Consider the following 25,787-nt stretch of genomic DNA (forward strand, 5'->3'; position numbering starts at 1 on the left):
ATTAAATTATTATTTCTGTTAAACTCTGACACCCCAGTAGCAGTGTCGAGCGCAAGAGGTCTAGAGGAACTCTCTCCCTGCGTCTTGGGACAGATTTCTGTGACTCCTTGCTTGCGCTCTTTGTGCAGCAGGGTGAAGCTAACCCATGTGTGTATCCACATTATACCGCCATATAGTCCACCATTACTCAGCAACAGGTTCAATCTCTGCACGGTGGACCCTAGGCTGCGAACGCACCTTATACCATTTTCCTAATTATTTGGTGCATTCCGCTAGCCCTAAAATCTTCTTTGTCATACAGCCCTCATCCACACTTAAACAATTATTTTTTCTGTTACTAATGTCATACAATAAAAGATTTTTCACTTTGAAATTGTTTGGAGCATCTAATCTATTTTATACAGGCCTCATTCACAGACCCCAAAAATATTTCTTCTGTTACTAGTGTAATACAGAAGGGGACATCTCACTTTGAAATTGTTTGTAGCATCTAGTCAATCTTATACAGGCCTCATCCACAGGCCAAACATTTTTTGTTGGTTTCTGTCACACAGTAGGGGAGATCTCAGTTAGAAATTGGAGCATGTATTCTTTGTCATACAGGCCTCATCCACACTGAAACAATTCTTACTTCAGTGACTAACAAGATTCATCATGCCATCTTTCATCTTTTCATTTTGTGCTCCTGAAATTCAGCTGTATGCAAGGGTGGTGCAGATTAAAAAAAAAAAATCACATTTTTAGTAACACTTTACTCCTAGCACACTATTTGACCAATATGACTGGGAAAAGCGAGGTTGTGGTGAAACAGGGAACAGGCATGGTATTTGAAGTGCAAGTGTGAGGCAAGTGTTAATGTGACGGCCGCCATCAGTGCATTATTGCCTTTACTGGAATATGGAGCCCGGTGAGCAGAAGCAGGATTCTGCTGGTACAGTAACTGAAACTGCGTGTCACAACACAGCTGTCGGGAAGCCTTTGACCAGGGGCTCCTTTCCTGGTCCTAACACTAGGGGGCGCCTTAGCTCACCCTGATCCCTGGGATACTTCAGATGGTGAAGAGGCCAGGACCTCCACCCTTGCATTATCTTTAAGTTTTCCCTCAGTCTATTCTCTTCCCCACCCAAGAAAGAGAGGGCGCTACTGTGCACCACAGTACATCAATCAGACAAACAGGGTAACACAGACAGGGGTTAAAGAAAAATTCCAGTCACACAAACTATTCAATCACATATAACAGACAAATCCACTGGGGTGTGCAGGAATGGGAAAAAAACAAAATAGAGAAGGATAGGGAATTACCATGTGCATTAGTATTAGTAGCAGAGCCCAGATTATATAGGCAAAAGGAGTGGCTAACTGAGTGCATTTTGGTGCAGATACGTAATTCTGGAGTTTTGACTTTTTATCGCTACGCCGTTTAGCAATCAGGTTAATCTTTTTTTTATTGATAGATCAGGTGAAACTGAACGTGGCAATACCAAATATTTTTTTGTTTCTTTTTTCTTTTTTGTCTTATTTTGAATGGGGTGAAAGGGAGGTCATTTAAACTTTTATACTTTTTTATTTTTTCATATTTTTACAAACTTTTTTTTACCTTTGGCATGCTTCAATAGTCTACATCGGAGGCTAGAAGCTGCCATAACTTGATTGGCTCTGCTACATAGAGGTGATGCTCAGATCGCCTCTGTGTGGCAGAATTACAGACTTTCAATGAGTGCTGACCACAGGGTGGCGCTCATAGCAATTCGGCATCAACAACCATAGAGGGCTCAAGAAGAACTCTGGTCGTCATGCTGACACACCGATGACCCCGATCATGTGATGGGGTCAGCGGTGCACGTATTTCTGGTCCGATGGCCGGAAGCATGCATTGAATTCCGCTGTCAGAGCTTGACAGCGGCATATAGCTAGTTAATAGGCATGAGTGGATCGCGATTCCACCCATGTCTATTATGGGCACATGCAGGTAAAGAAGCTGCGGAGACACCATCACGTGTTTCTCGACGCAAGCAGTGAATAGCCAGGCCTTTCCCCGGGAAGGAACAACCACGGGAAGGGCAGCATCCTATGAAGGAAAGCCACCTATGCCAAGCATGGTATCCATCCACAGACAGCTGTTTCGGGGTGTTTGCCCCTCATCAGTGTGGAGTAGGAATCTGGCTATTAGGAGCAGTGCCTAGTAAAAAGGCTATAAAGGCACAGATGATTGGCCTCGGGGAGACCAAAACATCCAACACTGCGGAGACACCATCACGTGTTTCTCAACGCAGTGATTCCAGAACACTGCCCCCATACCTTATGGGAAATATGCAGATGCAGGTAAAGAAGCTGCGGAGACACCATCACGTGTTTCTCGACGCAAGCAGTGAATAGCCAGGCCTTTCCCCGGGAAGGAACAACCACGGGAAGGGCAGCATCCTATGAAGGAAAGCCACCTATGCCAAGCATGGTATCCATCCACAGACAGCTGTTTCGGGGTGTTTGCCCCTCATCAGTGTGGAGTAGGAATCTGGCTATTAGGAGCAGTGCCTAGTAAAAAGGCTATAAAGGCACAGATGATTGGCCTCGGGGAGACCATAACATCCAACACTGCGGAGACACCATCACGTGTTTCTCAACGCAGTGATTCCAGAACACTGCCCCCATCCCTTATGGGAAATATGCAGATGCAGGTAAAGAAGCTGCGGAGACACCATCACGTGTTTCTCGACGCAAGCAGTGAATAGCCAGGCCTTTCCCCGGGAAGGAACAACCACGGGAAGGGCAGCATCCTATGAAGGAAAGCCACCTATGCCAAGCATGGTATCCATCCACAGACAGCTGTTTCGGGGTGTTTGCCCCTCATCAGTGTGGAGTAGGAATCTGGCTATTAGGAGCGGTGCCTAGTAAAAAGGCTATAAAGGCACAGATGATTGGCCTCTGGGAGACCAAAACATCCAACACTGCGGAGACACCATCACGTGTTTCTCAACGCAGTGATTCCAGAACACTGCCCCCATCCCTTATGGGAAATATGCAGATGCAGGTAAAGAAGCTGCGGAGACACCATCACGTGTTTCTCGACGCAAGCAGTGAATAGCCAGGCCTTTCCCCGGGAAGGAACAACCACGGGAAGGGCAGCATCCTATGAAGGAAAGCCACCTATGCCAAGCATGGTATCCATCCACAGGCAGCTGTTTCGGGGTGTTTGCCCCTCATCAGTGTGGAGTAGGAATCTGGCTATTAGGGGCAGTGCCTAGTAAAAAGGCTATAAAGGCACAGATGATTGGCCTCGGGGAGACCAAAACATCCAACACTGCGGAGACACCATCACGTGTTTCTCAACGCAGTGATTCCAGAACACTGCCCCCATCCCTTATGGGAAATATGCAGATGCCGGTAAAGAAGCTGCGGAGACACCATCATGTGTTTCTCGACGCAAGCAGTGAATAGCCAGGCCTTTCCCCGGGAAGGAACAACCACGGGAAGGGCAGCATCCTATGAAGGAAAGCCACCTATGCCAAGCATGGTATCCATCCACAAACAGCTGTTTCGGGGTGTTTGCCCCTCATCAGTGTGGAGTAGGAATCTGGCTATTAGGAGCAGTGCCTAGTAAAAAGGCTATAAAGGCACAGATGATTGGCCTCGGGGAGACCAAAACATCCAACACTGCGGAGACACCATCACGTGTTTCTCAACGCAGTGATTCCAGAACACTGCCCCCATCCCTTATGGGAAATATGCAGATGCAGGTAAAGAAGCTGCGGAGACACCATCGCGTGTTTCTCGACGCAAGCAGTGAATAGCCAGGCCTTTCCCCGGGAAGGAACAACCACGGGAAGGGCAGCATCCTATGAAGGAAAGCCACCTATGCCAAGCATGGTATCCATCCACAGACAGCTGTTTCGGGGTGTTTGCCCCTCATCAGTGTGGAGTAGGAATCTGGCTATTAGGAGCAGTGCCTAGTAAAAAGGCTATAAAGGCACAGATGATTGGCCTCGGGGAGACCAAAACATCCAACACTGCGGAGACACCATCACGTGTTTCTCAACGCAGTGATTCCAGAACACTGCCCCCATCCCTTATGGGAAATATGCAGATGCAGGTAAAGAAGCTGCGGAGACACCATCACGTGTTTCTCGACGCAAGCAGTGAATAGCCAGGCCTTTCCCCGGGAAGGAACAACCACGGGAAGGGCAGCATCCTATGAAGGAAAGCCACCTATGCCAAGCATGGTATCCATCCACAGACAGCTGTTTCGGGGTGTTTGCCCCTCATCAGTGTGGAGTAGGAATCTGGCTATTAGGAGCAGTGCCTAGTAAAAAGGCTATAAAGGCACAGATGATTGGCCTCGGGGAGACCAAAACATCCAACACTGCGGAGACACCATCACGTGTTTCTCAACGCAGTGATTCCAGAACACTGCCCCCATCCCTTATGGGAAATATGCAGATGCAGGTAAAGAAGCTGCGGAGACACCATCACGTGTTTCTCGACGCAAGCAGTGAATAGCCAGGCCTTTCCCCGGGAAGGAACAACCACGGGAAGGGCAGCATCCTATGAAGGAAAGCCACCTATGCCAAGCATGGTATCCATCCACAGACAGCTGTTTCGGGGTGTTTGCCCCTCATCAGTGTGGAGTAGGAATCTGGCTATTAGGGGCAGTGCCTAGTAAAAAGGCTATAAAGGCACAGATGATTGGCCTCGGGGAGACCAAAACATTCAACACTGCGGAGACACCATCACGTGTTTCTCAACGCAGTGATTCCAGAACACTGCCCCCATCCCTTATGGGAAATATGCAGATGCAGGTAAAGAAGCTGCGGAGACACCATCACGTGTTTCTCGACGCAAGCAGTGAATAGCCAGGCCTTTCCCCGGGAAGGAACAACCACGGGAAGGGCAGCATCCTATGAAGGAAAGCCACCTATGCCAAGCATGGTATCCATCCACAGACAGCTGTTTCGGGGTGTTTGCCCCTCATCAGTGTGGAGTAGGAATCTGGCTATTAGGAGCAGTGCCTAGTAAAAAGGCTATAAAGGCACAGATGATTGGCCTCGGGGAGACCAAAACATCCAACACTGCGGAGACACCATCACGTGTTTCTCAACGCAGTGATTCCAGAACACTGCCCCCATCCCTTATGGGAAATATTCAGATGCAGGTAAAGAAGCTGTGGAGACACCATCACGTGTTTCTCGACGCAAGCAGTGAATAGCCAGGCATTTCCCCGGGAAGGAACAACCACGGGAAGGGCAGCATCCTATGAAGGAAAGCCACCTATGCCAAGCATGGTATCCATCCACAGACAGCTGTTTCGGGGTGTTTGCCCCTCATCAGTGTGGAGTAGGAATCTGGCTATTAGGAGCAGTGCCTAGTAAAAAGGCTATAAAGGCACAGATGATTGGCCTCGGGGAGACCAAAACATCCAACACTGCGGAGACACCATCACGTGTTTCTCAACGCAGTGATTCCAGAACACTGCCCCCATCCCTTATGGGAAATATGCAGATGCAGGTAAAGAAGCTGCGGAGACACCATCACGTGTTTCTCGACGCAAGCAGTGAATAGCCAGGCCTTTCCCCGGGAAGGAACAACCACGGGAAGGGCAGCATCCTATGAAGGAAAGCCACCTATGCCAAGCATGGTATCCATCCACAGACAGCTGTTTCGGGGTGTTTGCCCCTCATCAGTGTGGAGTAGGAATCTGGCTATTAGGAGCAGTGCCTAGTAAAAAGGCTATAAAGGCACAGATGATTGGCCTCGGGGAGACCAAAACATCCAACACTGCGGAGACACCATCACGTGTTTCTCAACGCAGTGATTCCAGAACACTGCCCCCATCCCTTATGGGAAATATGCAGATGCAGGTAAAGAAGCTGCGGAGACACCATCACGTTTTTCTCGACGCAAGCAGTGAATAGCCAGGCCTTTCCCCGGGAAGGAACAACCACGGGAAGGGCAGCATCCTATGAAGGAAAGCCACCTATGCCAAGCATGGTATCCATCCACAGACAGCTGTTTCGGGGTGTTTGCCCCTCATCAGTGTGGAGTAGGAATCTGGCTATTAGGAGCAGTGCCTAGTAAAAAGGCTATAAAGGCACAGATGATTGGCCTCGGGGAGACCAAAACATCCAACACTGCGGAGACACCATCACGTGTTTCTCAACGCAGTGATTCCAGAACACTGCCCCCATCCCTTATGGGAAATATGCAGATGCAGGTAAAGAAGCTGCGGAGACACCATCACGTGTTTCTCGACGCAAGCAGTGAATAGCCAGGCCTTTCCCCGGGAAGGAACAACCACGGGAAGGGCAGCATCCTATGAAGGAAAGCCACCTATGCCAAGCATGGTATCCATCCACAGACAGCTGTTTCGGGGTGTTTGCCCCTCATCAGTGTGGAGTAGGAATCTGGCTATTAGGAGCAGTGCCTAGTAAAAAGGCTATAAAGGCACAGATGATTGGCCTCGGGGAGACCAAAACATCCAACACTGCGGAGACACCATCACGTGTTTCTCAACGCAGTGATTCCAGAACACTGCCCCCATCCCTTATGGGAAATATGCAGATGCAGGTAAAGAAGCTGCGGAGACACCATCACGTGTTTCTCGACGCAAGCAGTGAATAGCCAGGCCTTTCCCCGGGAAGGAACAACCACGGGAAGGGCAGCATCCTATGAAGGAAAGCCACCTATGCCAAGCATGGTATCCATCCACAGACAGCTGTTTCGGGGTGTTTGCCCCTCATCAGTGTGGATTCCTACTCCACGTGATGGTGAAACATGTGCAGGCATGTACTACGGAGGACAGAGAATGAACTTCAATCCAATATTGCAGCCAGCATGCAGCCAAAGGGTAAGGAAAGGGTGAATCAAACACCCGAAAACCCCGCCTCTATGGCTGAAAATGGTTCCCTCCAAATTCAGGTGACAGAGTCCCTTTAAAATCCATTTACCTGTCCCTTTTATGAGGCTGCGGCCTCTGATACAGCTAGGGGGCGCTGTTTGTTCTCCCCAGAATGTGCATGCAGACGGATGAAGTCCATAGGTGTGCATGAGAGTCACGGATCTCCGGTCCAGGTTTTTCAGGTGGCTGAAGGCCACAGGTTGGTGTGTTTAAAAACCCTGCAGTAAGGGGTATGGGTGTGTCAGGTGTCTGGCCAGGAGGCCAGGTGCACGTCAGTGTCAGTCTGGTGTGTGCTGGTCTGCAGAGTGCATGGAGGCCAGCAGAGCCAGCACCCAGGGCAGCTGAATAGCCTGGCACCCGCAGTGTACACAGAGATGCAAGTCGTCCATGGTACTGGTTTCGGATGTGGTCCTGTGCTCGGAGGTGGATGTCCTGTGCCCGGAGGTGGATGTCCTGTGCCCGTAGGAGTTGGATGTGGACAGTCCTGTGCCCGGAGGTGGATGTCCTGTACCCGAAAGAGGACTAGCATGTGCAACAATTGCAAACAGGTGGATATGGCGCCCGGCTGCTATCCGGAGGATATCCTGAACTGTGTACGACTGTGTGAGTAAAGGGTCTGTAAAGAGACTGTGATACAGCGATGCAGGACACCCACGAGAAGTAGTCAGAGGAGGGCTGGCGTGTGTAGTGTCTGCAACATATGAGGCTGTGTGTATGGAGACGTATAGAGACTGTGAGATGGCGTGTGGTCGCCCAGAGAAACTGGACAAGGGAAGTCTGGCCTGTTTAGGGACCGCAAATCTAAAGCCATGTGATATGTATTGCTTTGAACTGGTGTAAACTGGTCACTGATAATATCCACTGAAGTTATATGCATTTATGTGAATTGGACTTTAATGCTGTGAAGAAACACATTAAAAGAGACTTTTGTGTTTGCATTTGTGGGTCACTGCTTCTTCACTGCGTACGATACTACTGCAGCTTTACACTTAGCACTCGCTGTGCCCATTTTATACTACGAATGGTAAACAGATCATTCATTCTCTGAGCTGAAATATCCTGCATGTCTATTGCTCCAGTCCCTGACAGCAAGCAGCTTGAATGGTAAACAGATCATTCATTCTCTGAGCTGAAATATCCTGCATGTCTATTGCTCCAGTCCCTGACAGCAAGCAGCTTGAATGGTATCTGAGTCATTCCATCTTCGGCATTGAATCCTGCATATATCTATATATGTTAGTCATCCTATTATGCATTTTTTGTGTTTATAGATATTTAATCTGACTTTGCATGTCCTTACTCAGAGAGATCACATAACTGTTTCAAAGTGCTTTATGATCCATGTAGACCTGGACATTTGTTTATCTGATCACTACATTTATTGTGTCCTGTTGTCTCAACTGAGTTTGATTGATTGCTAACGAGCTTTAACACAAAAAAAAAAAAAAAAAAAAAAAAAAAATAGGAAGATCTAAGGGCTAGCCTTCTATAAATGTAGACTTAGCTTGGGGAAGCATTCATGCAGGGGTGCATTCGTGCACTTGTATTCGTGTATTTTTATTCAAAGTACTTTTTTTTCTAAGTACTCGGCAGTTATAACATGGCAGATAGACAGGGCAGGAGACAGGTAAGACAATCTAAATCTATTCCCTATTCACTTGAAACAACACAAATACTCACCATATTTATTTGCATATTCTATATCCTGGCTGCTGCATTCACTCACATTCACCGCCCTTGCATTAACTCTCTACACTCCATCCATATCGGCCCCTCTGTCCTTGCCTCTCCTATGTATAGCACTCATGCTCTGTTCACATTGCTTAGCAGCGCAGATCCATTCAGTCCCACCATCCAACACAAGAGACGCTCTCACAAATCACTTAACCATCTGCTCACTCTTTCGATCCTCCTCCTCCTAGTTGCTGGAGACATCTCTCCAAACCCCGGCCCCCCATGTTATAGCCAGTCAAACCTCCCAATTGCTACACCCAGAAACCCCTCTAACCTTATTAATATTCCCTGCATGCCTTCTGTCTCTTTGAATTGTGCCCTTTGGAATTCTCGCTCTGTGTGTAATAAACTCTCCTTCATCCATGACTTCTTCCTTTCTAATTCTCTTAATCTCCTGGCTCTTACTGAAACCTGGATCCAGCAGTCAGACACCACCGCTGCTGCTGCTCTTTCATATGGTGCACTACACTTTTCTCATACCCCAAGATCGGACAACAGAGCAGGTGGAGGCGTTGGTCTGCTCCTTTCACCAAAATGTACTTTCCAAGTTATCCCCCAAGTACCCTCACTTGTCTTCCCTTCCTTTGAGGTCCATGTGGTCAGACTCTACGTCCCCTTCTCCATGCGAGTGGTGGTGGTGTATCGTCCTCCCGGCCCCTCTCATCAGTTCCTGGATCACTTTGCCACCTGGCTTCCACACTTTCTTTCCTGTGACACCCCCACCCTTATCATGGGTGATTTCAACATCCCTATTGCCTCTCCCCTCTCCCCATCTGCTTCTCACCTTTTGGCTCTAACCTCCTCTTTCGGCCTCTCGCAGCATACTAACTCGCCAACACATGAAGATGGAAACTCCCTTGACTTGGTCTTCTCCCGGCTTTGCTCAGTGGATGATTTCACAAACTCCCCTCTCCCACTCTCTGACCACCACCTTCTTTCATTCTCTATCAAGAACTGCCATCCCGCTCAGGTCACCCCCACTTTCCACACTTATAGAAACATACAGGCCATTAACACCCAGGAACTTATGAAGAACTTGCAGTCCTCATTGGCCCCAATCTCCTCCATCTCATGTCCTGATTCTGCTCTGAAGCATTACAATGAAACCCTGCAAAGTGCCCTGGATGAAGCTGCTCCTCCTATACATAAAACAACTCGGCACAGACGGCAACAACCGTGGCACACGCTGCAAACACGTTTCCTGCAGCGGTGCTCCAGGTGCGCAGAACGTCTGTGGAGAAAATCTAATCTACCCGAAGATTTCATCCATTATAAGTTCATGCTAAAGACATACAATTCTGCCCTTCACCTCTCCAAACAAACCTACTTCAACACCCTCATCACCTCCCTGTCCAATAACCCTAAACGTCTCTTTGACACGTTCCAGTCCCTACTCAACCCAAGAGCGCAGGCCCCAACCACGGATCTCCGTGCTGACGATCTGGCCAATTACTTCAAAGAAAAAATTGACCATATTCGACAGGAAATCATCTCCCAATCTCTTCATACCATGCACTGTCCTCCCTCCCCCACTGCATCTAGTTCACTCTCTGACTTTGAACCAGTTACAGAAGAAGAAGTAAGCAGGCTCCTTGCATCTTCTCGCCCGACCACTTGCACCAGTGACCCCATTCCGTCACATTTCCTCCAGTCCCTTTCCCCGGCTGTCACCTCTCACCTAACAAAAATATTCAACCTTTCCCTCACTTCCGGTATTTTTCCCTCCTCATTTAAGCATGCCATCATACATCCATTACTTAAAAAACCATCCCTCGACCAAAACTGTGCCGCTAATTATAGACCTGTCTCTAATCTTCCCTTCATCTCTAAACTCCTCGAACGCCTGGTCCACTCCCGTCTTACCCGCTATCTCTCAGATAACTCTCTTCTCGACCCTCTTCAATCTGGTTTCCGCTCTTTACACTCTACTGAAACTGCCCTCACTAAAGTCTCTAATGACCTACTAACAGCTAAATCTAATGGTCACTACTCCATGCTAATTCTCTTGGATCTCTCTGCAGCATTTGATACTGTGGATCATCAGCTCCTCCTCACTATGCTCCGCTCCATCGGCCTCAAGGACACCGTTCTCTCCTGGTTCTCCTCCTATCTCTCTGACCGATCCTTCACTGTATGTTTCGCTGGTTCCTCCTCCTCTCACCTTCCCCTTACTGTTGGGGTTCCTCAAGGATCAGTCCTAGGCCCCCTCCTCTTCTCGTTGTATACTGCCCCTATTGGACAAACAATCAGTAGATTTGGCTTCCAGTACCATCTCTATGCTGACGACACCCAACTATACACTTCTTCTCCTGATCTCACGCCTGCCTTATTAGAAAACACCAGTGATTGTCTTACCGCTGTCTCTAGCATCATGTCCTCCCTCTATCTGAAACTAAACCTGTCAAAAACTGAACTCCTCGTGTTCTCTCCCTCTACTAACCTACCTTTGCCTGACATTGCCATCTCCGTTTGCGGTTCCACCATTACTCCAAAGCAACATGCCCGCTGCCTTGGGGTCATCCTTGATTCTGACCTTTCATTCACCCCCCACATCCGATCACTGGCTCGCTCTTCTTACCTGCATCTCAAAAACATTTCTAGAATTCGCCCTTTTCTTACTTTCGACTCTGCAAAAACTCTTACTGTTTCACTTATTCATTCTCGTCTGGACTATTGTAACTCTCTACTAATCGGCCTCCCTCTTACCAAACTCTCCCCGCTCCAATCTGTCCTGAATGCTGCTGCCAGGATCATATTCCTCACCAACCGTTACACCGATGCCTCTACCTTGTGCCAGTCATTACACTGGTTACCCATCCACTCCAGAATCCAGTACAAAACTACTACCCTCATCCACAAAGCACTCCATGGCTCAGCACCACCCTACATCTCCTCCCTGGTATCAGTCTACCACCCTACCCGTGCCCTCCGCTCCGCTAATGACCTCAGGTTAGCATCCTCAATAATCAGAACCTCCCACTCCCGTCTCCAAGACTTTACACGTGCTGCGCCGATTCTTTGGAATGCACTACCTAGGATAATACGATTAATCCCCAATCCCCACAGTTTTAAGCGTGCCCTAAAAACTCATTTGTTCAGACTGGCCTACCGCCTCAATGCATTAACCTAACGATCCCTGTGTGGCCTATATTTAAAAAAAAAAAAAAAAAAAAAATTAATTAACTGGTTCATGCAGCTTTACATGAACACCCAAGCCTTACACTATGGCTGGTCCGAATAACTATAGCAATTGTTACCATCCACCTCTCGTGTCTCCCCTTTTCCTCATAGTTTGTAAGCTTACGAGCAGGGCCCTCACTCCTCCTGGTATCTGTTTTGAACTGTATTTCTGTTATGCTGTAATGTCTATTGTATGTACAAGTCCCCTCTATAATTTGTAAAGCGCTGCGGAATATGTTGGCGCTATATAAATAAAAATTATTATTATTATTATTATACATCCCTGTTGAGAAACACTGCAGACAGTATGACAATGCCAGCACAATTTGCCCACTACAGATGGACACATAAGACTGTAGTATCAATATAGCAATGCTATTTGAAACCAAAGGGTTGTTTGTGTGCTTTGAGGCTCAATTCTAGCATGATAAATGCTATGTAAAATATTACAGCTAAAAAAATATATGTATTACATTACCAGGAAAATTGTACACCTCAGAAGGATGTATCAGACTGCAATATAAATATAGCAATGTGATTTTTTTAACAGCAATTTCTTTTTGAGGGGTTTTGAAGTACAACTGTAGCATGCTAAATGCCATATAAAACTCCACTGCTCCAAAGAATTGCAGTTTTACAATACCAATATCAGAATATTATGAACCCTCAGAAGGGCTTGTGGGTTGAGTTTCTCCTGCTTGAGCATTAAAAAATACAGCCCAATAAATGAGCATCCCGAGCACACTGATGCTCGAGTGAGTGACGAGGTGGCAATTGGCATGGTCAAAAACTTTTGTATAGTTTTGTGTAATATATAATTAAGTTTCCAATGAAACAAAAAGAAAAAAGTGAGCTGCACAGCTGCAGAATCCAAAAAGATGCTAAATGGAGACTTTCAGTCAGTGGTAATCCAATACATAGACGGAGGTGCTTGCGTGAAAATGAGAGATCAAGTCATAGCAAATCATAGAACAAACGCGGCAGCACTCACCGGTCCTGTAGTCCGAAGTTCTTTTATTCAAATGTGTAGAATCTGTAGAATCATCTTCACGGCTCGGGAAAACATGGCAGTGAGAGGAGTGTGCAGGAAGAGACGACAGCCGTTTCGTGCTTGAAACAGCGCTACCCATAGAAGCGGTTACCCATAGAAACGGCCGTCGTCTCCTCCTGCACACTCCTCTCACTGCCCTGTTTCCCTGAGCCGTGAAGATGTTTTTTCTACACATTTGAATAAAAGAACTTCTGACTACAGGACCGGTGAGTGCTGCCGCGTTTGTTCTATGATTTGATATAATTAAGTTTCGTTAATAAAATATATGACTTTATTTTTTGTTAAATAGGAAATCAATAAAAAAATTAGTAAAAAATCCTGTTTTATTTTCAAGTCTGTTAATTTGTATGTTACTGTTTTATATTGTTACTTTTTTATTTTGTAACAATTTTAAAATATGACTAATTAAAATAAATTACAGACAGGCAGTGTCTCAATGGAGAAGATTTACATCGAAGCTCTGGGGACATTTTGCACCCTGTACTCTGCAGGTATATGATGCCCTATAAATGTAGCCGAAAAATGACTGAATATCAATATATTATACAATGACTGCTGTACTGTCCACATGGTCCTATAATTATATTAACCCATCAATGTTGTCAGTTCCTAATTCTAATGCTATAAGACCATAGAAATATATCAAATGGACGCACAAAGGGAGATCTCAGAGGAAATTCACGTGAGTATTATTTTTGCGTATACAGTTACTGAAAATTAAAAGTTTAGTTATTTGCTTTTTTCTCTTTACTGTTTTAGTAAAAGTTTTACTTAATTTCTTTCTACATTGACCATTTCAATTTCTGATGAACAGTGTTATTATTATTTGATGAAATAACCAGGAGTGGAAAGTTTACACTGAGCGCAAGGAATAACACAAAGCTGTAAACCTTGCACAAATTTTTCGCAGACCGACTAAGATCAACGTTAGACTGTTGTAAAAATGATTCATTGGAACATTTGCGAAAATTACCAGCTGCGCACTCAGAAGAACCAGTGAGAACAAACAATGGAAAAAGTATTAATCCACAAGACACCTGACTTAACTATCATTAAGAAGGAGATGTTGTGGATCGTCACGAAAAGTGTCGGGAGAAAGTGGGGTAAAAAAAAAATAAGGAAGACTGAAAAATATCAGGTCTTGAAAATTGTGCAGTAAAAATAGTCATTGCCACACTAAAGTTGTATTTACACTGAAAGATTACGTTTCACAATAAATTTGCAGTCTAAATAGGCTGCTGATCACCAGATGAATGAGCAAAATGTTCACAGTTAGGCAGTCACTCCGTAGCACCAGTGGGTCTGAGTAAGCGGAACCTTGATAGAATGTTGAGAAAATTACCATAAGTCAACTGCAGAAAGAAGCTGTGCTCACATCTGCGCACATCCGATGCCGATACGTAGGGTACAACCGCGTAGATTCTTGGAATAGCTTGATGCGAAATTAAGGACAACACTAACTAGTGATCTCTGAGTTGCGATTTATAAACAATAATAGGACACTGTACAATTAGAAACTTCATGCTCAATACATAAGTTATTTTTATTTTACATTTACATTTTGCTATTATTTATTCATTAGAATTTTCATAACTATTTTGCACCATTTCTAACTTTTTCTTTAGATCGCAAATAATGTTACATCAATTACTCTGCTTGGATTTTCAAATCTTCAACATTTCAAAATCCCATTCTTGTTAATCATAGTTCTCATTTACTGGGCAACTATTTCAGGGAATCTTCTAATCATCGTTCTATTTCTACTGAGTAAAACCCTCCAGTCCCCCATGTACTTCTTCATTACTCAGCTCTCCTTGTGTGACATCCTGCTGACCACAGACATTGTGCCGACCCTTCTTCTCACTGTACTGTATGGAGGAAGCTCGGTGACTCTCATCGGTTGCATCCTCCAGTTTTCTTTCTTTGTGATGTCAGAGTCCTCAGAATGTCTTCTACTGGCGGTGATGTCTTATGACCGTTATCTGGCCATTTGTAACCCCCTTCGTTATACCTCCATAATTAATCACATGTTTTGTGTGGTATGTGTAGCTATAGTTTGGTTGATTGGCTTTACAGTGATGTTCATGTATATGATATCCATGTACCATCTGCATTATTGTGGACCACACGTTATTGACCATTTCTACTGTGACTTAGAGCCTATTCTGCAGCTCTCCTGCTCAGATACATCCACAATTCATAAAGAAATTCTTCTAGTTGGGGTTTTAAATGGATTTAGCCCTTTTGTAATAATTGTTATGTCATATGTGTACATTGCCATCACCATACTGAAGATCCCATCTAACACCGGTAGACATAAAGCCTTCTCCACCTGCAGCTCCCACCTCACTGTTGTTTCCATGCTTTATGGGACACTAATTATTGTTTATCTTTTTCCATCTAAGGGTCAAGCTATAACCATGAGCAAAGCTTTATCTCTGATTTATACTGTGCTGACCCCACTTCTTAATCCTATTATATACACTCTGAGGAACAAGGACTTTAAAAAAGCTTTTCATAAACTAAAGGTACCGTTACACTAAACGACTTACCTACGATCACGACCAGCGATACGACCTGGCCGTGATCGTTGGTAAGTTGTTGTGTGGTCGCTGGGGAGCTGTCACACAGACAGCTCTCTCCAGCGACCAACGATCAGGGGAATGACTTCGGCATCATTGAAACTGTCTTCAACGATGCCGAAGTCCCCGGGTAACCAGGGTAAACATCGGGTTACTAAGTGCAGGGCCGCGCTTAGTAACCTGATATTTATCCTGGTTACCATTGTAAAAGTAAAAAAAAAAAGACTACATACTCACATTTCGATGTCTGTCACGTCCCCCGCCGTCAACTTCCTGCACTGACTGTGTCAGCGCCAGCCGTAAAGCAGAGCACAGCGGTGACGTCACCGCTGTGCTCTGCTTTACGGCCGGCGCTGACAGTCAGTGCAGGGAAGCTGACGGCGGGGGACGTGACAGACATCAGAATGTGAGTATGTACTGTTTTTTTTAAAAACTTTTACAATGGTAACCAGGGTAAATATTGGGTTACTAAGCGCGGCCCTGCGCTTTGTAACCCGATATTTACCCTGGTTACAAGTGAACACATCACTGGATCGGCGTCACACACGCCGATCCAGTAATGACAGCGGGTGATCAGCGACCAAAAAAAGGTCCTGATGATTCCCCAGCGACCAACGATCTCCCAGCAGGGGCCTGATCGTTGGTCGCTGTCACACATAACGAGATCGTTAGCGGGATCGTTGCTACGTCACAAAAAGCATGACGTTGCAACGATATCGTTAACAAAATCGTTATGTGTGAAGGTAACTTAAGACTTGTCTAACATAGAGAGTGAGAAGGGATTAGTCATAACCAGGAGCATAGGTAGGCTTGGAAAACAAATGTTCTGCTTGTGTCTCCTTGTTACAGCATACCATTAAATGTATAATTATTGTCTTCCGAGCCTGAAGAGGACTAGAGCACATGTTGGAGATGAAGTCTATTTACATTTTGATTGAAAATTATTCTGCTGCAGGTGGAAGAATATATTAAAGGAGGTGGGACATGGATAAAAGGAGAAGCAGAATTCAGAAGCAGAACATATATTTGCACCTTTGATTTCTTTCTTCATAGTTGAAAGCATCAATTCTTAACCCCTTACTGCCATTGGACAGGATAGTACGTCCGAGGGCAGAACCCCGGCTTTGATGTGGGCTCCGATGGTGAGCTCGCATCAAAGCCGGAGCTGTTTTGAACAGCTGACTTGTGCTCGCAATAGGCACCAGCGGAATCATGATCCACCTGCGCCTATTAACTAGTTAAATGCCACTGTCAAACTCTGATAGCCGCATTTAACGTGCACTTACGGCCGTCGGGCTGGAAATACATGCACCGATGACCCCGTCACGTGATCAGGGATCATCGGTTTGTTGGCATAAAAACCAGATGTTTCCTTGAGACTTCTATGGTTGTTGATGCCGGATTGCTATGAGCGCCATTCTGTGGTCGGCGCTCATAGCAATGCAGTAATTCTGCTACATAGAGGCGATCTGACCATCCCCTCAATGTCGCAGAGCCGAATAAATTTGTGGTACCTTCTAGCCTCCCATTAAGGCTATTGATGCTTGCCAAAACTTTAAGAAAAATAGTTTTAAAAATATAAAAAAATTTAAAAAAGTTTAAATCACCCCCCCTTTCGCCCTAGTCAAAATAAAGCAATTTAAAAAATCAAGCATACATATTTTGGTATCGCCGCATTCAGACTCTCCCGATCTATCAATAAAAAAAGGATTAACTTGGTCGCTATGATTGCTAAATGGTGTAGTGAGAAAAAAATCGAAAGACCAGAATTACGTTTTTTTTGGTCACTGCAACAATGCATTTAAATGCAATAACGGGTGATCAAAAGACCGTATCTGCACCAAAATTATATCATTAAAAATGTCAGCTCGGCACACAAAAAATAGGCCCTCACCCAACCCGAGATCATGAAAAATGAAGACGCTACGGGTATGGGAAAATGGCATTTTTTTTTTTTTTGCAAAGTTTGGAATTTTTTTCACCACTTAAATAACATAGAACCTAGACATGTTTGGTTTCTTTGAACTTGTAACTGGAGAATCATAATGGCAGGTCAGTTTTAGCATTTAGTGAACCTAGCAAAAAAGCCAAACAAAAAACAAGTGTGGAATTGTACTTTTTTGCAATTTCAACGGACTTGGAATTTTTTTTCCTGTTTTCGAGTACACGACATGCTAAGACCAATGATGTTGTTCAAAATTACAACTCGTCCGACGAAAAATAAGCCCTAACATGGCCATATTGACGGAAAAATAAAAAAGTTATGGCTCTGGAAAGAAGGGGAGCAAAAAATGAAAATGCAAAACCGAAAAAAGCTCTGGTCATAAAGAGATTAAAAATCCTACAAACCATGTGAAAACTGTATGTCTGTGAGCGATATGTAATTAACACTCTCACTCCAGGCACTGTCAAAATAACATGTTGAGAGGTGCACATGGGTGAAATAGTTGTGTTCTCCAGATGGAATTGTGGTGCATCTTCCGACACTACTTAGGCTTATCAGCAGGTTATGAGTAAGGACCACACATAATTTACGCATGGTTGTAAGCACATGTTCTTCAGTGCTCTCTCTAATCTGCACATGTCTAAAAGATAAATTTCTTAAAAATTATTAAAGTTTCAGTAGACCATTGGTTGTAAATACAGTATGTCCCAATACAAAGCCAGAGAACTTTAAGAAATAAGGGGTTCACAAGAATGATTCGAGGTGAACATGTTAGTTCCATGATTTATTAATTTGGCACCATCTACTGAAATCAAATAAAGGAGTCTGTGATACTAAAGAGCGTAGCTGAGACAAGTGATAGTATTTAGTGATGTCTGTACATGAAAAGTCCAACGTGATACAAGAGCAAACAGGAAAAATATTGCGTCTTTTTTGACCTACATGAATGTCAGAAATTGATTCGGTATAAATGCCACCTTCCTTTGAGAGACCAATATAGAAAAAAATTTGAAAAGTAAAAAAAAGCTAAGGCAAATCTCGCATTTTAGCTTCAGTCATGCTACCAAGTAGGGAAATAGGATGAATAGGAAGATTGAACTTGTTCAAGCCTAGATAGGTCCACCAGGGTCTTCTCCGCCATTATCTTGATAGTATCAAGCCATCGGGTTGCTGGTCTTCCTCGCCTCCTTATTCCTTCTATTCTTCCAACCATGAAGTCCTTCTCTAGTGATTGCCCTTTTCGTATGATTTGTTTAAAGTAGGCAAGTCGTAACTTGGTGGAGTTATGAGTTAGAAGGGAAATATGGAGATTTATAAAAAGCAGAATGCCATCAGCAAATAAAAAACTTTTATATTGCTTATCTCGCACAAAAAAAACACTAATGATCTTTTACTGCAATCCCAGCTCACTTCTCTGTTAGTGAACTGTTGTGACCTCAGTGAGATCACCGCTAGCACCTTGAGAAAAAGTCTCACAGTTTAGCGCTGAGTAGTGTTGAGCGATACCGTCCGATACTTGAAAGTATCGGTATCGGATAGTATCGGCCGATACCCGAAAAATATCGGATATCGCCGATACCGATATCCGATACCAATACAAGTCAATGGGACACCAAGTATCGGAAGGTATTCTCATGGTTCCCATGGTCTGAAGGAGAGGAAACTCTCCTTCAGGCCCTGGGATCCATAGGGATGTGTAAAATAAAGAATTAAAATAAAAAATATTGATATGCTCACCTCTCCGGCGGCCCCTGGACATCATGCTGCTAACCGGGAGGCTTCTTTGTTTAAAATGCGCGCCTTTAGGACCTGGGAATGACGTCCCGGGTTCTGATTGGTCGCGTGCCGCCCATGTGACCGGCACGCGACCAATCAGAAGCCGCGACGTCATTCTCATTCACAAAAACTCCTAATTCTAGGAATTGAGGACCTGCGAATGACGTCGCGGCTTCCGGTCACATGGGCGGCACGCGACCAATCAGAACCCGGGACGTCATTCCCAGGTCCTAAAGGCGCGCATTTTAAACAAAGAAGCCTCCCGGTTAGCAGCATGATGTCCAGGGGCCGCCGGAGAGGTGAGCATATCAATATTTTTTATTTTAATTCTTTATTTTACACATCCCTATTGATCCGATACCGATACCCGATATCACAAAAGTATCGGATCTCGGTATCGGAATTCCGATACCGCAAGTATCGGCCGATACCCGTTACTTGCGGTATCGGAATGCTCAACACTAGCGCTGAGCTCATTGAGTCCACTGCAGTTCACCTTGAGAAATTTCATATAGTGAACTGCGGCTATTGTTTGAGTGTTGATTATTGAAATTTATATTTGAGGAGTTTTGAATGGCTGCTGTTTGCCTCTTATTTCAGCTTCAACAAATTATCGACTATCTTTGCAAAACAGTGCCACAGGGTCATTAAACAACTGATGCTTGCTAATATGTTGATTATCCATTGTATGAGTCCATGTAGTTTGTGGACTTGTGAAACAGGGGAGAAAAAACTACGCAGATTGATTAAATACTCAAACAATGAGAGATGAATCACTGCCACCTTCTCCCAATTCTGCGAAAAATGTCTGAATAAGAGCTGTGAATTATAAAAAGAGACATGTGGAGAACTTACTTGCGCAAATAAAAAAAATTGGAAAAATTTTGTAAACCGGCAAATTAAATTTTCAAAAGTTTTGTCCAACTTAAGTTAGTATATCGTACAATTTTGTAGCGTGAACAAAGACTGACTTCTGACACAACGTAGAAAGTAGAAAACTAAAATGAAGTTTTATTCTAAAGAGAAATTTAACTTGTTTTTACTTTTAGAGTTGAATAGTCAATAAAAATCAGAAATATTCCGTAAAAAACGAAAAATACAAAATATAAAGTTGACAGAAATTACCTGTAAATTGCCTCTCAATAGAGTAATAATATCTAGAAACTCAGGAGAAGATAGTGCATGTCTCTGGACTCATTAGAATTGGACATGAAGCTATAAAATGTCCGGATTTGGATATTTTATGCATTGAGTATTTTGTACCGGGACGCTCCATGATTTGTGATTTTTATGAAATATTCATATGATTTATGTGAAGAATAATACTTTCAATTCAAATCTTTATGTTGCACTAAATAATATGCAAGTTTGACACACGACACAAATCCTACACAACCTGGAAAATGGTTCTGTAACCCGAGTATGGTTGATATTCACCAACTGTTGCAGAGATACATCAGTAACTTAATTTAAGCACAGTCCAAGGGTATACAATAGATCATAAAGGAGTTGAACTTATTAATAAGGACTGAGAATCCCCTCATTGAGGTAAAATTGTAATTGATTTGCCCTCTCCACATATTAAATGGCCTCAGCAGCTTCATCAGCGGTTGTCACAATGACATCATGACTAGAAATGAGTGCATTTGTTCGGAAAATGATCGCCAAAGATTAATTCTGCATGTATATGGCACATTCACATTCGTGATCGTAAATCTAAGGAAAATTTCATAAAACGGGTAAAAAACGGTAACATTTGGTAAAAGTGCGGGAAAATATGTGCATTGCCCTCAAAATATTTTCCCCACTTTAGCAATGGTAATGGTGGTGTATCATGAGCATTCGGCACTTGTTTGATGAGGGGAAGGGGTTTGCAGAGCTCAGAGGTGCAGCGTCCTTGTAAATAGTAATTTTTATTTATTTTTTCCTAAATTTATGTGTGCACATTGCGGCTAGCCAACCATGATGCAGAAAACACCCACAATGTCTTGACACCATGGCTTGCATCATTGGCTGCTGAAATCACATGTCTCTCTCCATATAAATAGCATACATGTAGTTTTAGCGCCATTTTGACACTGTAACAGCGCAGAGAGGCTGCGAGTGTTAGACTTCAGCTATTTAGTTAGGAGGTTGTATATCTTGCCGAAAGTGTAGCTTGATAGTGTCCAGTGTGGCTGTAAAATTTACCTTCTGTAATTTTTCTTTGTGGCATTACTGAGGTTCTCAGAGAAAACCGGCAAGGCACATGTCCTACAAGTGTGTTGTGCACTGCTTCTATAGTGCTGCATATGTAAGGGGTGCGGTGGGCATGTTTAGTTCCCTACACTCCTTGCATATGCCAATGGTATATTTCATATATCATGTAATGTTTATAGATTGTGCATTGCATTGTACTTATGTTCATGTGTTGTAAAGATATAGGGATAGTGGAGGACTTAGACCAGTAGGGGGATACATAGTAGAATAGAAAAGAATAGGGATTAGTTAGACCAATAAGATTTTGTCTGGTTGGGAGGGGTTATGTAAAGAGTAGTTGGGAGCTTCCTGGAGTTAGTTAGTGTGTGAGCCCGGAGAAAGGACAGGACAGTCATGTCCAGTGGAACATTCAAGCAGAAGAGCCCAGCGGTACAGGACCTAAGAGCTGATAGTCACACAGAGCGGAGGAATATCAGGGCATAAAGATCATAGCAGCTAACTTCGTGGGAACAACCCTTAGCATCCGAGGCCTACAGCCTAGTAAGGAATGGAAGAGCCAGTCTTCAACTTCACTTTTGGAGAGGGAAGTGAGCGGGGAACTCCTGAAGTGGGTTAGTCTGAGCAGTCAGGAAGCTGCGTCACTGGCGGATCCAGTGGATTTTCCTGGAGGAGTGAGGGACAGTACAGGGAATGGTGATATTCTGCAAAGAATCTTGTTCTGTTTTGGTGAATAAACTGGATGAGCTGAGTAAATTTGTTATGTTAAAGATGACCCTCAACTCTGACTCTCGTGTGGAGTTGAAAGAAAAGGAGCCCTAGCAGTGTGGAATGGACCCTGACCTACAGGTGAGTGGACTGCAATGTGTTAATGTGACGGAGGGCCAGGGTGTGCCAGTACGGCTACCCTCAGCCACATCTACCCTCCTGGCCTCCTTTTCATTTTGTGTAGTATGGCAGGATCCGGGTACCTCACATTCAGAAAGTGGAGGTACCCTTACTATGGCAAAGATGGTGGAAATTGGCACAGAAACTGTGGACAACTATAGCTCCGCCCCTTATGGGTGTCCTAACCTGAAAGTGGCATGAAACTCCGTATGTCAGAGACAGTGGCCCGGGTCTGAGATGCATTCCCCGGTGAGCGGTGCCTGCCCATGGTGGGCGAGAAGAAAGAAAAGGAAGCCTTGCCCCTTACAGCAGATTCCCCAGGGACAGGCGGAGTCCGATGCTGAATGAGTGGAGCAGCCTGAAGCAGCTCCACCCTGGAACAGGTGAGGCCTGGAAGAGGTGGAACTGGAGGAGCCGGAGCCTGAGCTGGAGGGTGTGGTAGCTGTGTCGGTGGAGTCTGATGGTCTCGGAGCAATCACGGCCGAGATGTCAGAACAGCAGGAACGGGACGACAAGCAGGCGGTGAGTGGAACTTGGTCCCACACACTGGAGCGCAAGCACATCTTCATAGACGTTCCATCCTTGGATCCATCACACCGATAACAGGAAGGAGAGGGTTTCTTCCCATCCCTCGGGCAGGCAGCATGGATAATGGGGATGATTAAAGGAAAGAAGGAGAGAGAGAGAGGTCTGGGCAGAGCTGCGCCGACCTGGTGGGTGTGCAATTGCCGGATGGCAGATCAACAGGGTGTTGGTGCACACTAATGCATCTTGCGAGTATGGCTTCCTCTGCGAGGCCTACACTGATGATAAGGTGTTTGTGAACGCCAGCTCTGTCAAATTTCAGCACCCCCTGAGGGAAGGAGATCGGGACACCTTCTTCAAAGGGGATGGAACCTGGAGTATTTTGCTGTGGCAGTCGCCCTGCTACTCCGTAGGATGACTCGGAACTGCATGAGTGCCAGGAACGGGTGCAGTAGTCCTCACATTCCCTGCCTGTTGCACAGACATGGAGCCCGATGTGGGACAGGACTTGTGCCACCGAGACAGTGACTGATGAGGAGTACTTGAAAAAAAAGTTGTGCTTGTTGTATCTGCTGAAAAAAAATGGTGAATGGGACTGTTCAATGTCCTTGTGGGCAGAGGAGCCCTGTAGGACCCGAGCCTGGTGCAGAGTTGAGGAAGAATGTGGCTGGCACACTCATGGTTGAACATTGATGAGGAACATGGTTTACATGATTTTTCTTTTCCCCTTCCCCAAGTTCTGTTGCGCCTGTTGCACCTCCTCTGTTAGATTTCAGGATGCTGACCCTGAGGGGTTAGGTGTCTTTGGACTAAAAAGGGACTGTACATGGCTGCTGCAATGGATTGTGTTTTAATTTGCTATGTGTAACCTGAACTTTATCCCTAGGGAAAGAGCAGCAAACGTGCGTTAGATGGCCATAATCCTTGCAAAGTAGGAGAGGGAAGAACTCAAACAAGAGGACCTAATGAATGAGCCGGGGCAATATAATGTGGGCTGTATCTGCTAGGACTGTGGTGAGTCCTAATGTGAACTGTGTACATGCTCAGGTCAGGGAGGACTGTAACCCAGCGCTTACCTAAAGCATATCAATGGCCAAAAGGTCAGCATTGGACGGTAAAGGAAAAATGGACTCTCATGTAAAGCAAATAAACTTATATTACAGTTAAATACATTTTAAAAAATGTGTTTTATGTTGTTCCAGCACCGTGTGGTCGGGAGCGACCATATTTTAGGAGGGAGGAGTGTAAGGGGTGTGGGGGGCCAGTTTAGTGCCCTGCAATCCTTGTATACTGTACATCCCTGGTATATTTCATATGTCATGTAATGGTTATATATTGTGTATTGCATTGTACGGGATACATAGTAGAATAGAATAGAATAGAACAGGGATTAGCTAGACCAAAAGTATTTTGTCTGGTTGGGAGGTGCTAGGAAAAGAGTAGTTGGGAGCTTCCTGGAGTTAGTTAGTGTGTGTGAGCCGGGAGCAGGGACAGGACAGCCATGTCCAGGGGAAAATTCAAGCAGAAAAGCTCAGCAGTCCAGGGTCTAAGAGTTGACAGTCACACGGTAGTGGAGGAATATCAGGGCAGCATAAATTTTGTAGCAGCTAACTTCGTGGGAACAACCCTTAATGTCCGAGACATACGGCCTAGTAAGGAATGGAACAGCCATTCTTTGATTTCACCTTTGGAGAGGAAAGCGGGCAGGGAACTCCTGAAGCGGGTTACTCTAACCAGTCAGGAAGCTGCATCACAGGCGGATCCGGTGGACATTCCTGGAGGAATGAGGGACAGTACAGGAAACAGAATTGTGATATTCTGCGAAGAATCTTGAGCTGTTTTGGTGACTATATTGGACGAGCTGAGTAAAATTGTTATGTTAAAGATGACCCTGGTCTCTGATTGTCATTGTGTGGTTTAGAAAGAAAAGGAGCCTCCGGCAGTGTGGAATGGACCCTGACCTACAAGTGAGTGGACTGCAATGTGTCAATGTGATGGAGGGCAAGGGTGTGCCAGTACTGCCACCCTCTGCCACGACTACCACCCTGGCCTCCGTTTCACATGCACTAGTCTAGCATTCTAAATTATATTATTTCAGTAGCTAAATGTGGAAAAGCCTGCTGTATCATACATTGTATCGGCGCGCGAATTTTTGCCTGTAGGATATTATTGCAAAAGAGCTTGGCTGAGTAGATTACACAAGAAGGAAAACACACAGCAAGTCAGCAGGATCTAGGAGCAACATGGCAGATGTGACGACCTACATGGTGAGCTGCAGCATGTGCTACATGTTCACAGACCGACCAGAAGAAGAATCAAATTTCACCTGTCAGAAGTGTAGACTAGTGGCCCTTTTAGAAGAAAAGGTACGGGGTCTGGAAGAAAGAATAGCAACTTTGAAACTCATCAAAGAGAATGAAGACTTTCTAGACAGAACAGAAGCATCTCTACTGGTCACAGAAGGTGAAAAAAGTGTCAGAGAACCTCCAAAAGCAGATGAGTGGAAGCATGTGACCAAAAGAAGCAAGAAGACCATGGAGAAATCACCAACCACACAACTGAAGAACCGATATCAAATCTTTGTAGAGGATGAAGATGGCACACCTAAGGATGAAGCAATACCAGCAAGCAAAAAAGAAAAGGGCACACAGCAACAAGTGACAGCAAAAAGTACAGCCAAGAAGCAACGAAGAGTGGTGGTGGTGGGAGACTCACTACTGAGAGGCACAGAAGCAGCCATCTGCAGACCGGACATAACTGCAAGAGAAGTATGCTGCCTTCCAGGTGCGATGATCAAGGATGTGACCGATAGGATACCAAAGCTCTTCAGCTCCAAGGACGTCCACCCATTTCTTCTGATACATGTTGGCACCAATGACACGGCAAGGAAAGACCTACCGACAATCTGCAAAGACTTTGAAGAGTTGGGGAAGAAAGTAAAGGAACTGGATGCACAGGTAGTTTTTTCTTCTATCCTTCCAGTAGACGGGCATGGCACCAGGAGATGGAACAGGATCCTTG

The 25,787-nt window shown here is 44.9% G+C and overlaps 1 protein-coding gene across 1 annotated transcript in view; it reads left to right on the top strand.

Annotated features, from left to right (window-relative positions):
- Window positions 1-23,739, top strand: part of LOC138674849 (olfactory receptor 5V1-like) — a 42,882-nt gene extending 19,143 nt beyond the window's left edge. The window contains exons 2-3 of the mRNA XM_069762666.1: window positions 14,480-15,382; window positions 23,653-23,739. Coding sequence (XP_069618767.1) covers window positions 14,480-15,382; window positions 23,653-23,739 — 990 coding nt within the window. The remainder of the gene's footprint in view (window positions 1-14,479; window positions 15,383-23,652) is intronic.
- Window positions 23,740-25,787: the final 2,048 nt, after the last annotated feature.

Source organism: Ranitomeya imitator, chromosome 4, assembly GCF_032444005.1.
Source record: "Ranitomeya imitator isolate aRanImi1 chromosome 4, aRanImi1.pri, whole genome shotgun sequence".
Classification (NCBI taxonomy): Eukaryota; Metazoa; Chordata; class Amphibia; order Anura; family Dendrobatidae; genus Ranitomeya; species Ranitomeya imitator.